We start from the raw sequence: 16,373 nt of genomic DNA on the forward strand, positions 1-16,373 counted from the left end.
CGTCATTTTTAAATAAATTGTTTAAAAAAAGTCGCCCATATTGGATCAGCCATTTTGAATTTATATTTTTTAACATTATATTCTTATTCAGTGACCTCGAAAACCCCTATAATATCAATTTGATTAAAATTGGTTTGATATTTTTTGATTTATTTAAAATAATCTTTGAAAAACCATTTTTTATTGTTTAAACAATGGCTCTGCTAATTATTCCGAAATAATGCATATTTTTAAGCTACCTTTACTCCACTAATTAGGAAAATTAAATACTGTTTTCTAGTATATTTGATTTGCTGGTTTTTCTTAGCCTTATCTTTCTATGTAGCACTTTTTCGAGGTTTTTCAAATGATGTTCCCATGATTTTCTTTCTTTCCACTTCTATGCTTTAAGGTCAAGAAATGTTTGATTAATTAAACTATGCATTCTTATGAATTGACTAAAATTTTCTAGTTTTTAGATGAAATTGTTGAAAAATTCGCATACAAAAATATTTCCACAATCTCTTAATCTAGAATTAAAATGATGATTAAAACCTAATAACAATATTTAATTCCAAATTTCATTGTTTTATCTCAAACGGCTTCGGAGTTATCTGGAAAAAAATCAGCTTTCACAGGTTCACATTTGAGAGGTTGCAGACTCCTTAGATTATATTTCTCCATCTGTGTTCATATAGAATCTTTTTTATATTTAGATGTAGATTGCATTAGTAAATTATTGTATCAGGATTATCCGTATAGATACATAAAAAAAAATAATTTTGACAGTAATCAAGATATAGCTATAATACACCTATTTTAAAAACATACTTTAAAAAAATTAATTGTTAATATTTCAGTGTTGTAAGTAAGCTGCATAAAAACGTCTTTCTAAATTTGAAAAAAAACATTTATTATTTCAAGATTGTACTTCGAACTGAGTAAACGTTTTTAATATCAAGTTCCCTAAATGTTAAAATTTAATATTTTCTTGCAAACGCTTACCAAACATTGTCCTCCACCTTTCCTTTGCTCCCACCACGTCCTTTTAATTTCTTCTAATTTTCCAGAATTTTGTAATATTAAAATACCAGTGCTTAAACTGTTTCTGTAGCTTTCATCTGAAATAAAGTGCCGTGGCTGGTATTAAGTTAAACACATAATTTTTTCTACGATCAATTTTAATTTTATCATTATAGCAAACAAAGCTATTTGTTTCATTTCATGAAAATTATATGGTATTTCTTTCATGAATAATAATAATCAATAGGTCGTTTGTGGTTGCTATATAATTCCGCCAGAAATTATTGAATCAGCAAAGCAAATAAGTAGAGTGTAATTTATTATCAGAAAAATCGAAGAAGAGATATCAGCAAACATTATAAAAAATTGATTGATTACCGGGCTGAGAATGACATCTTGTCTTTTTCAGAAAATCACTATTAGTAGATATTATTTTTCTGAATTAAGCAAAAGTATGAAATCTTCATTATGGTCAATATATGCGATGCTCGGAGCTGCTTTAATGTCTACAATAATAACATCGATATTAAAAAGTATCTAAAGTTAAAAGAATTCTTGAAACGCTAATCGGATGGATATCGTTCTAAAAAATCACATGTTTTAGAAAATTACAAGTTAAAAAATTTCTAATGGAGGCCCCTAATGATACGTATTTCGGTACAAAGGTAATTTAAAGAAAATATTTATATCTGGGGCGTGCCGATGTTATGAATTACTACAAATAAAAATTGGAGAAATTGGAGAAGATATGGGAAATAAATTGCTGATCACTCTGTCAACTATAAAATCAAAGAAAGAGAGGTCCTTTATTGTAAACGAATATTTAGACATAGGTATGTCGGAAATATAGTAGCGTGAGGCTTGCACAAATAGATAGTAACTGATTTTTTTTTATATTCAAATGGTAGAACTTATAACCAATTAATATATTTGGGAAAATGCCAAAACAAGTTGCTGCGAATATAGAACTGCTTAGAAATATGCATACTTTTCCTCATAGCAATGCCATATCCTTTTTCATCCAGTAGACCATTTACTTGATTTAAATTACATCTTCTTTGAATCTCATACTCAATAGAACTGCTTTCCATGAAGAATGCGTATTTTTCTGTTGCAGCCCTGTCAACGCCATCTTTAGTTTCGTTAACCAGTACATCGTCATGTTTTTTTATAAATTCCCAGGCTTTAGCGTAATCTTTGTCCGAATCAGCTTTGTCCTGGAAAACATGATATAGCGGATTACCTTTGAACGATTGTTAGTTATAGTAAACGTAGTATTGATATTGATCTTTCCTCAGAAGGAACTCACTTCCATATTCAGATAATTATAAATTGTAGGAATCTTGTTCTGCTTCCTATAGTTTCTCTGAGTCTTGGCCAGAGTGTTCCTTCTCGCTTCCCTTTCACCCTACTAAAATTTCAGGTGAGAGTGAAAGAAAAGGAGAGAGACAGAAAATTTCAGCAAAACTTCTAGAGAGAACTAATAGAAGTCCAGAAGAATAAAAATAAGTTCAAGGCAAAGCCAAAGGAACTGCTCCGAAAAATTTGAAAATTTGGCAACATGGCAATGTCTCTGGAGCGAACACATCTAAAATATCTAGAACTCTCCTGGAGTAATAAAATGTAAAATTTGCAAAATTAAAGGGGTTTTATTGGCTAGAAATTTGCCAATATTTCCGAAAATAGTGATTTTAGACATAGGATATTATTTACAAAATTTGTAGGTAATTAACATATTAAAAATAAAAATAATATACCGAGTGTTTCATTTAAAAAATCGAGAAAATGTCCTTCGAAATTCGCTAAACTGGAGCTTATGTCTAGAACACTGTACAAAATTATAAAAATTTAGTTATTTTGTTGTTTGTCCACATCTTTGATCCGCATGCAACAAAATATTTTTTTTTAATTACTGGTAGTACCTGCACAGTGGATAGATTTACAGAACCCTGTTCCAGAAAAAAATATTTCATTTTTCAAATAACTTGACCGCCGCATCGAATACAAAAAACATAGACATCGCTGGAAAGAGAATTTTCTGTAGAATATGAATTTGTAAAAATGTACAGAGTGTTCCATTTAAGAAAAACCACCTTAAAGATGCTCCGCCCTAATGGATCGCCCTGTATAATTCAAAATATTTTTAAAATGTGAACTTTTTTAAGTACATCACTCCCATACATTTTTTTTTCAAATTTTTATAANCAAGGTGGCTAAATTTTTTTAATTAGAAAAAGATGGAGTAATTTCATATTGTATAAATGACTAGTAAATATAGCTGCTTTTTGCATATGTTGCTAATTAGAAGCCTGATTCAAATAATTAAAATTGAAATTTTTTTAATTTGAAAATAAAATGTAAAATTTGCAAAATTAAAGGGGTTTTGCTAGAAAAGCGCCAATATTTCGGAAAATAGTGATTTTAGGCATATGGTATTATTTACAAAATTTGTAGGTAATTAACATATTAATCCAAAAATAAAATAATATACCGGGTGTTTCATTTAAAAAATCGAGAAAATGTCCTTCGAAATTCGCTAAACTGGACCTTATGTCTAGAACACCCTGTACAAAATTATAAAAATTTTGCTATTTTTTTGTTTGTCCACATCTTTGGTCCGCATGCCTACAAAATATTTTTTCTTAATTACTGGTAGTACCTGCACAGTGGATAGATTTACAGACCCTGTTCCAGAAAAAATTATTTCATTTTTCAAATAACTTGACCGCCGCATCGAATACAAAAAACATAGACATCGCTGGAAAGAGAATTTTCTGTAGAATATAAATTTGTAAAAATGTACAGAGTGTTCCATTTAAGAAAAACCACCTTAAAGATGCTCCGCCCTAATGGATCGCCCTGTATAATTCAAAATATTTTTAAAATGTAAACTTTTTTAAGTACATCACTCCCATACATTTTTTTTTCAAATTTTTATAATAAGGGAGATATTGAACTTTGTCACAATATTGGGCAACCTGTATATCAAGCACTTAACATCACTTAAAATAACTTTAGAACTCTTTTTTCAGAAATGAAGTTTTATTAGAAATGTAAATAAAAAAAATGCCAACAAAGTCATTAATCTGCGACAATGATTTTTTCTAGAAATGTGATTTTTAACTACAATGTTAGGGATTCGAAATTCAAACAAAATTGGGAAAAATCAGATATAAGAAATTTCGCATTTTTTGGGGTTGCACCTACTACAGCAAATTTTTGCTACAATGATTTTTATTTTTAATAAAAAAAGTCAACCCAATTCAACCGTAGGTTGTGGAAGTAGCCCGAATCGAATTTTGCAAGGGAGTCCAAATTTTGAACTTCCGCCACTGAATGTTTAGAATGTTTAGAATGTTAGTATTATTACACTAGACCGAATTTACCCTGATAAAGTTTGCTGTGGCTCCATCTAATTTAGCTCCGTATTTGATGCCCTTTTCTTCTGCGTTATTTACGAGTTCTCTAAGGTTGTTAAAATGAGGATCTGGGCTTTCCGTGGTTAAAAAAGCAGCCAAATTCGCGGTATAGCTCGAAACCATCAACAAAGTGAAGAACCACCACATTCCTGCAACCATTCTAGTAGCTACAGATCTGCAACAATTAGGTTGCGTTAATCAAACCATGTTTCTGTTTATGAATAGTTGGGAAAATATAATACTGTACTAACTTTAACTCAATTTCTGATCCTTGCTGCATAATGGAACCAGTCACAAACCAGGCGCAGTTCCTCAAGTCGAGTTGGTTAACTAAATACTCTGGTTCCTCAATACATGGATAGGGATTTTCCCATTCTGAAGACGATATCCTCCCAACCACGAATAGGACAAAAGAAACTCCGACACAGGCCAGCACCAGCAATCTCCACACTTCGAAAGCAAAAGGATCAGCGAAAGAGAAGAAGCCAGGCGGTGCTTTTGTCGGTTTCTGATACAGAATGCTTATGCCTGAAATTTTGCTTTAATGAAAAGGACGTAATCTTATACAAGCTATTTATTTGTAGACAACAGGTAGTTGGCCAATAGTGAAGCCTCCGATCCAAAATTGATCTAAATGAAAGTTGCTCAGTTCATTGAGGGAAAGTGGTACTTTACGCAAGGTCAAAGTTAAGATCACATCTGGATGTAAAATTTTCTGCCGAATCGATTCCCAGGGTAAAAATTATGAAGTTGAAATTCAATTGACCTTCAAGGTAATGGTTAAGGTCAAATTCAAGGGTAGAAACCGCTTTCGCGTAATGAACTAAACAACTTTCATTTAGGTCATTTTTGGATCGAAGGTTTCACTGATGAAATATTCATGTGTATCGATTAAAATGAGACATGTTTTATAAAGTAGGTTTTTATAATTAATTTCTAAAAATGCGTACAGAAAGGCTTTTTTGTTCGATGATAACATTTTTAACACTGACGCATCTGTGAATCTTTCGAAACTTCACAATATCTATATCTTGAATTAGATATTCTGCGTATGAATAAACAATAGAATTCAATTTTTAAAGGAATTTTCTTACCTAACATCATAAATGGGGACGTAAAATCAACAGCTTCTTCCCTTTCATAAGTAATGGTGAGATCTGTTACGACCAAATCAATTTTCTGAAAAAAATATAACTTTCGTGAATTATAAAGGTGTTTTGTAAGTTGGACTTTTCCTTTGAGCGCAACATAGGATACAAGTAAGAATATTTTTTAGAAATAAAAGTAAAAGAATACATATTAATGTAAATAAAGAAGCCTAAAGAATATGTTCGGAGGTTCGAAATTAACCACCATTGTTCACACCTTCATTTAGTGCATGATGTTAAAATAGGGCGTTTACCTCTTAAAAATCACATGAAATACAATCTGGCGATCGTGGAGACCATGATAATGGTCTATTGCTGTATATCCACCTCTTAGAAAATAAATTATATAGATAATCCAATCCTATCCTTCTCTTTTAAATTGAGATGGAGCACTCCAGTACATAGATATTATTGTAGTGGTTATTATGCAGGAAATGTAGATGGTCCTAGCCTGACTAGCAGTACAAAAGGGTCAATAAGTTAATATCAGCCCAAATAGATTAGTTTGAGGATTTTGGAGTCACATAACTGTTTCAGAAATTATTAAGTTGATTTTCTAATAAAATACTTGTCACCTTAGTACGTGACGACTTGTTCAATATATCTGGCACTAGTTGTCAGATTTGCTTCAACGGTATCTAAAACATCTTCGATCTGTAATATTCTAGCTTGCCTAGATCTTCCGGCAAGTCCACCTTTCAGTGGACTTCAGTCATTATTTCTCGATCCTTTTGAAACAAATCTACTAATTGCGCAATGAATTTGAATCATTTTAAAGACCTAAATTTTTGCACCGTATTGTTTAAATCCCAAATCACCACTACTTTTATGAGGCGTCACGCCTTGTGTGAATTATGCTGCACTATACAGGGTGTCCCCCCGGGAACTGCGTCGATCGATATCTAGGAAAGTACTGCTCCGAAAAATATGGCAACATGGCAATGTTCCTGGACATTGTCAAGTTAGTTGTCAAATTATTGTTATGTCAGTAATAGTTTTTGCTGAAAATTTAAATAAAATTGTCTGAGGATCGTTTCAATTATACTTATGAGGATTATTTCAATTTGTTTGTTATTTATGGAAAAAAGCAGCAGATTCTCTACATATTCTTGAAATTACTTTGTCACATTTTCCATAAATAACAAACAAATTAAGATATCCTCATTCGTATAATTTAATCGAACCCCAGGCATTTTTATTAAAAAAAACTATTCAGGCACAACAATAATTTGACAACTAACTTGACAAATATAATGTTATTTCAGTTGTTTTTGGAATGTGTCTGGTCATGTCCAGTTTGACAAACAGGTCCGATACGAGAAATACAGTCCAGAAAATAGAAAATTGCAAATATCTAATATATCAATCTGCATACAAGTAAAAAATTGCAAGATGTTCCATTTAAATTAACAAAGTTATAGCTGTTTGAAATTATCAAAATGTTACAGCAAAAATGAGACACCTAGTATTAAAGGTTTTAATTTGTTGGTATACTATAAATGTAGTGCTACCTATGCCCTTTACAGGCATCAAAAATCCACTTGACATCACGCTCCTGAAAAGAGCTACTAGCATCTTCACGAACCCTGGCATCTGTCAAATTTTATCTTTAAAAATTAATATCTCAAAATCTATAACTCCTAGGTATATGAAATATTTAATAAAGTGCCCTCAAATTTAACGCAGAATATAAAAGAATATATAGGGTGTCCCATTTAAAATAACGAATTTGGTGTCGACTTCCGGTATAAGTGCTGGAGAGTTCTAGATATTTTAGATGTGTTCGAACAAGGGGCATTGCACTGTTGCCAGATTTTCAAAATTTTCGGAGCAGTACTTTCCTAGATATCGGCCGACGCAGTTCCCTGTGAGACACCCTGTATAGTTTAACTAATTCCAAACTATTTCTTAAACATCCAGCTATTAGTATGGAAACTGAATATTATAAGGTTATTAACAGGGATAAATTTGAAGGATTTTAAATGGCATTTCCATTACTTATAAGTTTTGAAAATATGTTATTTGAAAAAATGAGTAATGAAAGAAATTACCCTGTCATGTAAATCTCCTATAAGGCCCGTATACTTTCCAGTGGCGTTGTTGAATTTTCCAACCTTTCCATCCTTTACCACAATAGTATAATTAAAACCCCTCATTGCTGCCAGCGCCTGAATGAGATCCACTGCAAAGCCCTCGTAACGATCGTTCCCTTGCAAATTTTCAGTGGATTCTTTCTCCATGCCATACGGTGGTGTCTGAGAAAAATAACACTTTAAAAGGAGAGCAATCACTGTTTTCATTGTAATATAATTTTGTAACATATAGCAAAATGGATGTTGTAACAATAAAGTCAATTATCAGTCTCAACAAAATGTCTAAAACATTCCATAATAATTCAATTCATATAACTTTTAGTAACGACAATACTATTAAAAGTAAACTATCAAAATTAAGAAAAAACAACTGCAACTTGAGAGCAATATTATTTATATAGTACCTTGTTCAGACGACTGTAACGAGGTAATATTGGCCAAACTAGTTGATATTTTAGTATAGTATATACAGTCTGTTTGATAAAAAAAAACCTGTATAGATATACAGGGTGTTCAATTAATATTGCGAAAAAATTCAGGGGGAGTTTCTTTGATCAAAAATAAGAAAGAAAGTTCCTATAAACCTATGTTCGAGAATGCTTCGTTTCGGAGATACAGGGTGTTGAAATTGAGAGAAAATACAAGGTTTTTACCAACGTGGAGAACCCTAATTCCGATTTTTTTGAAATTTGGTTTGTTTGTTTCCAAAAACGGTAGACGTGTTCTGACGTAATTTGATTTATTTTATCTATTCCAGTGGCGTCCGGGGACTCACTCCTGTTGACATTAATAAGTAAACATATGAGCCGTCACTGCTTTTTCTTAGGTGTCAAATTTTTTTCTAATTATGCTATTAAAAATACAACTTTTTGTCTCTTTACTTTTTTTGATATCTTGCTTCGTTTTCGAGCAAAATATTAATATCCTTTCATATACACATTCTTAAGGGAAGTAGAAAACAAAAATAGAAATTTTAGTTATTTACTAATCAACTTTAACAATACATTTGAAGGAAAAACAATGTAACAAGCTGAGAAACAATAACTCATTAAATAATATATTTTTTAAATAATATTAACAGAAACATAAGAAAAAATATTTAACAAACAGCAATGATATGAAAAATACTTTACATACACAGGCATTACAACAGTTGTTAAAAATGTGCACCTTCAACTCTAATACAGGCATCTATACTACGACACATTGATTGGCGAACACGTTCAAAATAATCCGGCTGTGTGTCTAATTGTTTCACCTGATGCGACAATGCGGTTTCTTAAATCGTCTATGGTTTGCACTGGAGTCGTATAAACCAAATGTTTGAGGTGACCCCAAAGGAAAAAATCCAACGGGGCCAAAATGGGCCTATTAAGTGGTCTCCCACAAATCCGACCCATACATTAAGTGAAAACTGGTGTTGATGACGGCCTGCTAATATTGCATTTGGGTTCTCGTCCGCCCATACATGATTATTTTGGAAGTTCATTGTGGCTTTTCTAGAAAAATTCGCCTCATCCATCGACACAAATCTAATCATAACGGAAAATCAGTTGGTAAAAGTGCCTGAACCGGTTGCATGTGATATAAAAGATTATTTTTTAAAATCCTGAAAATTGTAGAACGACTTGCATTTAAGTTTCTAGCAAATTGTCTGGTATGTGTTGTTGGAGTGTCCTCAATTTCATGAAGTACATTTTCCACCAATTGTAAGGTTATTGCTGTGAGGGGTCGCCCGTTTCCTGCTGTAAGTTTTCGAAAACAGTTTCACTAAGACGTTGATGAAGACGGGTGAAGATAGTATGATGAGGAATTATACGATTAGGGTATTTCTACTGATAGAGGCGACTGGCGGCTAATGCATTACCGTTGGCAAGGCCATAAAGAAAATGTATATCGCACATTTCACTATTTGAGTATTCATTTTGGCAGGAATTGACAACTACACAGTTCAAGTACTTATTAAAATCACACACTTAAACAAACTATTAATTTTTTGCTCGAAAACGAAGCAAGATAATCAAAAAAAGTAAAGAGGCAAAAAAGTTGTATTTTTTATCGCATAATTAGGAAAACATATGACACCTAAGAAAAAGCAGTGACCTCTCATATGTTTAGTTATTAATATCAACAGGAGTGAGTCCCCGGATGCCGCTGCAATAGATAAAATAAATCAAATTAGGTACGTCAGAAACGTCTACCGTTTTTGTAAACAAACATACCAAATTTCAAAAAAATCGGAATTAGGGTTCTCCAGATATTAGTAAAAACCTTGTATTTTCTCTAAATTTCAACACCCTGTATATCCGAAACGAAGTATTTTCGGACATAGATTTATAGGAACCTTCTTTCTCTTGGTCAAGGAAACTGCCCCTGAATTTTTCCGCAATATTAATAGGACACCCTGTATATTTCTGCATGTTTTGCTAGATTTTTTTATTCTCTTTCCAAGCATATGAAATTTGTGTACCTTTGAATAAAGAAATTTTTGAGAGAAAATCAGAAAACTTTTAGCATTGACGTTTACGGTGCAAGGTTTCTAAATCATATCAAATAGAAGGCTCTGGACAATTTTGCATACCGCTATCTGTCACATATCCGTTTGTTTGTAATTGCTGTCACCTTTTAACTTATAACAAAATGAGTGATTTTAACGAATTAGTTGATATACTGCACGTTTATTATGAATGTAGAAGAAACAGCTGAGGATAGCGTTGTTTTACAACAACGTCATCCTAATAGAATTTTTCCTAACAGAGAGGAAAATTTAGTAAACTTGAAACAAATCTAAGACAGTTAAGGTATAGAACTAACAATAACTTAGTAATATTAATAAACAAAAAATTGTACAATACAATATTGAATGCAAACAAAAAATGTGAAATGAATAGTCAAATTTAAAAGTACTGTTCAAACTGTTGTCCAGTTCTTTCGATATATAATGTACATCTTCTAATTACACTTCTAACTGCATTTAATTTAACGTTATGTGGAATATTATTTATTCTGTTTTTCAACTGATAATATTATTAGGTGGTGCTAGATAAAATTCGTTTTTTACGAAACCCAATGCATTAATATCTGGGGATCATGGCGGCCAATGTATGAGTCCTCTTGTACCAATAATTTATGTTTATTTGGGCATTGTGTGGAGGTGCGCTGTCTTCTTGGAAAATAATATGGACATACTCATTAACTGTTAATTCTTCCCAAAAACTCTTGTAGGTAACCAATCTCTCAAAAAATTGTTATACTGAACCATCAAAGAAGTATGTCTAATATTTTTTAATCTAGCATAGGTACCACACACATAACATGAAATAGATTTTGAAAATTTCCTTCTTTTATCCTAATTCTAGGATTATCGTGGCTCCAATGGTGTGATGTATTGTGGTTAAACATTGTTAGAAAAATTAATTTCATCTGTCCATAAAATCATATTTGGAAAGTTGGAATTATTATTTGCATTATTTAAGTACCAGCGACAAAACTGTATTATTTGTTCAGTCATTTTCATGAACATGTTGAACCAAATTCACCTTGTAAGGAAACTGTCTTAGATTTGCTTCGAGTTTACTCAACTTTCCTCTGTTAGGGGAAATTCTATTAGGATAACGTTGTTGATATAATTACAAAGTTATTATTTTTTTGTTTCATTTCAGCCTTGTTTGAGGTGATATTGAAAAAAGAAGATCACTTTCTCATGACCACTTTTTGCCCTCTATCGAATAACATAATCAATTTTTATATGTAACGTTTTGTCTCTCCAGGATCATCATCAACTTAATTTTTTTAAATACGACCTTAGAAATTTTATTAAATTTTTTGCAAGCCTTCATGACCCCCAATACTGTACTGCCTCAGCCCGAACCAGATTCAGACGTTTTGTCTCGAAAAATTCATCTTCAGTGTATTCGTTCCAAATTTCTCTAAAATTTTTATTTAGATTTCTTTGTTTATTGAATTATCATACACTGTAAGTGTCGTTAGAACTTGTGAAATCCATCTAGTTATTTAAACTATTACCAGCATGCGTTACAATAAAACATTTATTATTATTAACTATTACCATCACTTTGTCATACATAACTCAATAAGTAGTTGTCAAAATTAAAACATTATTACAATTCAAATTTTATTATGACAAATTAATTCTTAAAAATGCATATGAACAACCAAAGAGTCAACCGAATATTATTCTTTAAAAAATTTCAGTAAATGTTCAAAAACATTTTCGTTTTGGCAAAGGTTGAGAATGAAGATCAGCATAATATTATCGGAATTTATTATATCTGTAACCGCAACTGTGAAAGAGCATATCAGATGTATTTGTATGCATATCCTGAAAAAAATAGGTCGGAATTTGTTTGAATTTTAAGCACTCGAGAAGCCTAGAAATAACTATTGACACGGGAATAAAATTCTAATAATGTTTTATTTTAATGCATGGTGGTAATAGTTTAAATAACTAGATGGATTTCACAGGGTCTAACGACACTTACAGTGTACGATAATTCAATAAACAAAGAAATCTAAATAAAAAATGTGGATAAATTTGGAACGAATACACTGAAGATGAATTTTTCGAGACAAAACGCCTGAATCTGGTTCGGGCTTAAGCAGTACGGTATTGGGGGTCATGAAGGCTTGCAAAAAATGTAATAGAATTTCCAGGGTCGTATTTAAAAAAATGAAGTTGATGATGGACCTGGAGAGACGAAACGTTACATATAAAAATTGATTATGTTATTCTATAGAGGGCAAAAAGTGGCCATGAGAAAGTGTTCTTATTTTTTTCAATATCACCTCAAACAAGGCTGAAATTAAACAAAAACGCATTTCCAAAATTTCGGTTTTTTTCAAATATTTCGAAAACTAATCACGTTAGCCTTGATTTTTTAGAGGCATAATGTTGGCCCCCCGATTACAGAACTTTGCCCCTATTTAAGCTAGTTTGTATATCTTACCGTTTCCGAGATCCCTGTAGTGAGAAGCGAATTTGTAACAGAGTGTCCAAAAATGGGTAACCGAGTTCGGGACCTTTATAATAAAACAGACTGTATACTGACAAAAACGGAATCCTCATCTTCCACCTATAGTAAACTGCAAATCTGTATTTTAATTTAGTATTTAAAATAGAGAAGATCAATACCCCGAATTTTGTATTTAAAATACCTTTATAAAATTTTATAAAGATTTTTACTTACAAAACCACATGGGTACATATGGGGAATTTCATGCCAAATCATTGAGGTCGTAACCGGGTCATCTATATTTTCCTGATTTATTGGTATTATTTAGAACCCATTTAGAGTATCTTTCATGAATTTTTTCTAATTTTTATTTCAACTCTTCAAGAAGTTATAAGCATTAGGACATTTTGGGTAAAAATTTTTCAAATACCCGTAATTTGGCAAAAACCTGTAAGTTGGCAAAGGTATCATAAACTTTTTTCATTTTGTTCCTTTTAAGATGTAGTTTTATAAAAAAATATATAAAAATTATATCTTTTTAGTTTCTTGACGTGCTTTTTTTAAACCCAAAAAAGTGCTTTTTGAAAAAGAGTGGCTTTTTTTGTCTTCGAACAATTCTCAAAAAATCGTTTGTAACCGACATGTAAAAAAGTAAGTAATATCTTAATGATAGTTGTTAGAACTACGCTATTAATCGTTTGATTTATCTTACCAAAGTGATAGCAACGATGAATGTACGATTGCGGATATCACTGAAATCTTCCGTAGATTCGTTAACTATTCTTGTAATGGTTAGAGGTTGCACATGGCTCGAATAATTCCAAACACCAACTTTGGTTATCCCTCCCTCCATAAGTTCTATTACATCCAACGCAAAATTTTTGCGGAAACCTTCATTGTCGAATTTATTTATTCTTCCTGTAAGGCCTGTATAATCGAACTGAAAAATACGAAGTGGGTGAATTTCTCCTGAAGAATTATACCTATAGGTACCTTCTAAATAAAATTAGTTCTCTTTAGAGAATATTCAAAAATATTAACCTAAATATTTATCAAATAATGTTGCAAACTCTTCTAGAAAGTATCTATTCATCTTGTTTCTAATAACTGTAATATCACTTTCAAAAAAAGTAAAACTTCTCTAGATTTCCGTAGAAAAGTAAACTTTTAGGCACTAATAGCTATAAAAACGTTGTTAGTTTTCAGTTGAACCGATTGATAAGTACAAATGGTTGCTCTAAACAAGTATTAAGAACACTTACGTTTTTCATGTAATTTATTATAGTCGTTCCTTCTGAAAACATCTGGTTATTATGACAGCTTACATCGACGGGGTATTCTTTGAGCTGTGGTGCCTCTTTGACAGCTATTGCGAACATTTTGACTGCGTCGTACAGTAGGGCTTCTTCCAAACGAAGCTTCCATCCGGCTGCAAACTCCATCCCTTCTTCCATATTATAAATCTTAGCTGCTGCTTTTATTAATCTTTTGTCATCAGGGTCAACAAAAAGCATCTGTATTTACCAATTAGATTTATTCGGATATCTAGTTGAATGATTTCGATTTTAAATAAGTTTAAATAAAATCAAGAAAGTTTCTTGTCCTTCAAATAGTTTATGTATAGTCGGAATAGGACAAGGAAATATGGGTCTAGATTTTTTGATAAGGTCAACTATTATTTAAAATTAATTGAATCACTACACGGTTTTCATTGGGGACGATTCACCCATAAAATTGTTCAGAACTTTTTTTTTATTGACCGAATTGAAAAATAGTAATATTAATTTTAACATTAGAAAATAATCAAAAAGTCAGTACTAGGCAATGAATTTATCTTTCAAACTTGTCAGTTAGTAATAAAATTATTTTATTTCAGCAATTGTCTCTGATTGTTGTTGAAAATTGCTGGAAAATTTATATTTAGCGAACAAGTTGATATGCTACTTGTCATGGGTTTCTGCGAAGAAAACTGTAGAAGAAGTGTGGAAGAATATCGTAGGAGATTTCCTAATCGTGTGGTTCATAGAGAAACATTTTCTGTTGTTGGAAGACCAATAAGGGCTGGACTAGGGATAGGGTGCCCTTAAAATTCTTTTATCAATATGCCAATTATTAAATAGTTTTACCAGGATTACAGGAAATTTAATTTAAAAAAATTTTGTATCCTTCCAAATTTGACGAAAAAATAACGGTCCCTGAGAAAAATCGGGATTTTGTGAAACAGCGTCATTACTAATTGAATCGGACAAAAAGTATAAAGTATGTAGTTTTAGTAGGCTATGATTTCATATGTGATTTTTGACGAAGAAAAAACAATTTCATTAAATTAGATTCTCTATTTTGTTTTTAACATTAAAAAAGAGGAATCTTATAAACAAAACGTTAACAAATTCAACTTTAATCATATGAACTACCGATATCGTTTAATAGTACAACAATAACTATTGAAAATAGCAACCATTTTCTCTAATACATAAATTTACCCTCTGCTGAAAATTAAAGTCCACTCTGTGCAATAATTGTGGATTATTTTTTATGACGTTGCATTTATTATATAATATACGATTCTATATATCTGCTTTAGATACAACCGGTGTAAAATAAACAAATTCTTTTAAAGTTTCCCAGAGAAAGAAATTACATTTATTCATATCTGGCCATCTTGGTGACAAATTTTTTGGACAATTGTTTCCTCGTCCTATCCATCTGTACGGGAACTGTTGGTTCAAGAAGTCTCATACATTAGTACTAACCACATTTGATATTTTCATTTCAAAGGTAAATCCTCGAGTAGCCCAGAAAAAGTATTTTGTAAAAAAAATAAATAATTTTCGCTATTTAGCCGGTTTGGTAGAATAACTTGTCCAACCAAATAACGTCCAACAATACCAGCCCACACGTTTATTTTAAATTCATTTTGAAAATGGCAAGGAATTATTGCATGCGGATTTTCATTCGAATATTGATGGAAATTATGCAAATTTGTGATTCCTCTTCGAGTGAAACAGGCTTCGTTCGTAAAAAGAATCTTCTCATGAAATCTAAGACCCCGACGCAAAATGAAATTACAAAGAGTTAGTCTTTGGCCTAAATCTTGGGTAACAGTTGTTGAATATTTTGGATCTGATAAGGATGAAGCAGATTCGTCTTATAATTCGATGGACCGTAGGTGTGGTATATTAAATTGTCTATATAATCGCCTAGTGCTGATTTGAGGGTCATTTTCAATACTTCTTGAAAGTCGTATCTCGTTTCGAGCGTTTACTGCATGATCAGGAAATCTTCTTCGGTAGGTACTCCTGTACACTTCGTCGACAATTACCTTCACAAAACTCCAGTACTAACAACGTGCAACTTTTTCACGAAATGAAAATTTTTCAGGCATTTTTCAAGACGATGGAATAGTACGTGGTAATGTACAATATTTGTAAACGTCAAAAATGACACATGAAATCATAGCCTACTAAATAGTCGTAAAACTGCATACTTTACTTTTTCTCCGATACAATTAGTAATGACGCTGTTTCACAGAATCCCGATTTTCTCAAAAACCGTTATTTCTTCGTAAAATTTGTAAGGGTATAAAATTTTTTAAAATTAAATTTCCTGTAATACTGGCAAAACTATTTAATAATTGGCATACAGATAAAAAAAATCGATATCATTTTAAGGACGCCCTACCCCTAGTCTGGCCCTTATTGGGCTTCCAACAAGTTCATATTTTTACCTATTAAAGAT

General features: G+C 31.7%; 1 protein-coding gene across 2 annotated transcripts in view; it reads right to left on the reverse strand.

Annotated features, from left to right (window-relative positions):
- Positions 1-16,373, reverse strand: part of LOC108905507 (glutamate receptor ionotropic, kainate 2-like) — a 31,039-nt gene that overhangs the window by 2,897 nt on the left and 11,769 nt on the right. For both annotated transcript variants that reach the window (XM_018708387.1, XM_018708388.1), the window contains 8 exons: positions 13,898-14,149; positions 13,348-13,575; positions 7,621-7,824; positions 5,516-5,600; positions 4,673-4,949; positions 4,389-4,596; positions 1,991-2,219; positions 985-1,100 (listed from right to left, as the gene is read on the reverse strand). In XM_018708387.1, the coding sequence (XP_018563903.1) occupies positions 985-1,100; positions 1,991-2,219; positions 4,389-4,596; positions 4,673-4,949; positions 5,516-5,600; positions 7,621-7,824; positions 13,348-13,575; positions 13,898-14,149 (1,599 nt within the window). The remainder of the gene's footprint in view (positions 1-984; positions 1,101-1,990; positions 2,220-4,388; positions 4,597-4,672; positions 4,950-5,515; positions 5,601-7,620; positions 7,825-13,347; positions 13,576-13,897; positions 14,150-16,373) is intronic.

This window comes from Anoplophora glabripennis, unplaced genomic scaffold (assembly GCF_000390285.2).
Source record: "Anoplophora glabripennis isolate ALB-LARVAE unplaced genomic scaffold, Agla_2.0 scaffold140, whole genome shotgun sequence".
Taxonomy (NCBI): Eukaryota; Metazoa; Arthropoda; class Insecta; order Coleoptera; family Cerambycidae; genus Anoplophora; species Anoplophora glabripennis.